General features: G+C 47.5%; 1 protein-coding gene across 1 annotated transcript in view; it reads right to left on the minus strand.

Moving 5' to 3' along the window:
* PLAC8 (placenta-specific 8) overlaps positions 1-1,717 on the minus strand; it is a 45,637-nt gene that overhangs the window by 42,161 nt on the left and 1,759 nt on the right. The window contains exon 2 of the mRNA XM_012647150.1: positions 646-753. Coding sequence (XP_012502604.1) covers positions 646-753 — 108 coding nt within the window. The remainder of the gene's footprint in view (positions 1-645; positions 754-1,717) is intronic.

Here is a 1,717-nt window from a genome sequence, read left to right on the forward strand (position 1 = left end):
GGCAGGAGGATCGCTTGAGCCCAGGAGTTGGAGGTTGCTGTGAGCTAGGATGACGCCACGGCACTCTAGCCCGGGCAACACAGTGAGACTCTGTCTCAATAAATAAATAAATAAATAAACAAATAAATTTAGAGAGGCTAAGATAGCTTCCTATCACTTTGGAGAAGGAATTATTATTCTAGTGCTGTGGTGCTGAGAGGCACACAGAACTAGCGCATTACACAGTCACTCTTGGTAGAACATCTCAGTCGGTTACTGTTGGTCACAGTGGACCCGAGATCTAGGCTTGGGGAAATGAATGCCCTGTTGGACACCTGTGTCTGCTACCTGTAAGTCGTGCTATATAGACGTGGTTTGTACGTGACACGTTTGTTGGTACGTCCCGCAGCCATCTGTGGCAGACACTCTAAAGAACCACAGAATTCTTTCCTTCTCAGCTGGGCTGTCGCTCGCTCGTCCTGGGCCCCGGGAAGCTGGTTACCGGCTGATGGGCGTGGAGGCTGGTAATTAAAATCCATTCGCCCTCCACTGGCTAAGGGATATCTCATGGGTTTGTGAGGCGGTGCCGAGGATAAAAGATGTCTTTGAGAATGTTATCGTGACATCCGTAGATCAGCAAAGAATCCTCACCAACTTACCAAGCACCTTTCAGAAAGCCTTCAGCGCTTTCCTTTCTTCGATATCGCGCCTCAGCTGACAAAGGGCACACGAAGGGAAAAATGACCACCACAGCCAATCGTTGCACAGAGATCCCTGTTAAAAAACAAACAGATCCACACGTCACCTATAAACAGAGTCACACGGTCCTTGCATTGGCATCGTTTTCCAAACCTCTTTGAAATACACATTTCACATCACTTGTTCAGCATGAGAACTCTATGACATTGTCGCCATTTTTCTGGTGACCCAGTGAGATGAAATGACTTGTTGAGGTCACTCAACAATTGGTGGCAGACCCTGGCCTTTCCTTGCCCAGCCAGCGCCCTTTCATAATATTAGACGGTTTCAGTGGCTCTGCTGGTTCCAGCCATAGCCCCGGCCTCTCTCGTCAGTTCTAGAATGGTTCCCTTTAAAGTGAGTTGTCCAGAGCACCGGCTTTCTCCGGTCTGAGAGCAGAGCCAGGCCGGGCCCCACCTTGTAGCCTTCAAGCCACATTCATTGACATCTCCCACGTTTGTTCTGCAAAGGAGGAAGTCCGGAGAGAGGGAGGACTCTCCCCTGGAAGGGTCCAGTTGGTGCCTAAGGACCCCCTGGCAGACGTCCCGGAGGGGACTCCCACTCTGCCAAGGGGCGCTGGGTGATGTGGGGAGGGCTGGTCGAACAACCGGGTGCTCCGATTGTGTGTCCTTGACTGATGCAAATAACCTTGAAATCCGATGTCTGATAGCAGCGATTTTAAAAAAAATTGTTGCATTTAATACAATTTCCAATTAGATTTAGTATATTAGAAGTTAGGAGCTCCTAAATGGCGAGATTATAAATGACTTATTTTTCATTTTTATTATTGCTGCGGAGATTTTGCTTCTCGTCTAACAGAGTAAGCATGTGGAACAAAACACGGATGAATAAATAGTGATGTTGAAAATCTTCTGATGTTGTGGCCCTCACGGGATGGAGGAATGGATATTAGCCTTCTCTTTTTCCCTCATAAATCATCCGAAATCCTTTAACCCATCCTCATAGTACTTATTTCTTCAGTCTTTCATCTATTATTCCT

The sequence above is a fragment of the Propithecus coquereli genome, unplaced genomic scaffold, assembly GCF_000956105.1.
Source record: "Propithecus coquereli isolate 6110/MARCELLA unplaced genomic scaffold, Pcoq_1.0 Scaffold26, whole genome shotgun sequence".
NCBI classification, from domain to species: domain Eukaryota; kingdom Metazoa; phylum Chordata; class Mammalia; order Primates; family Indriidae; genus Propithecus; species Propithecus coquereli.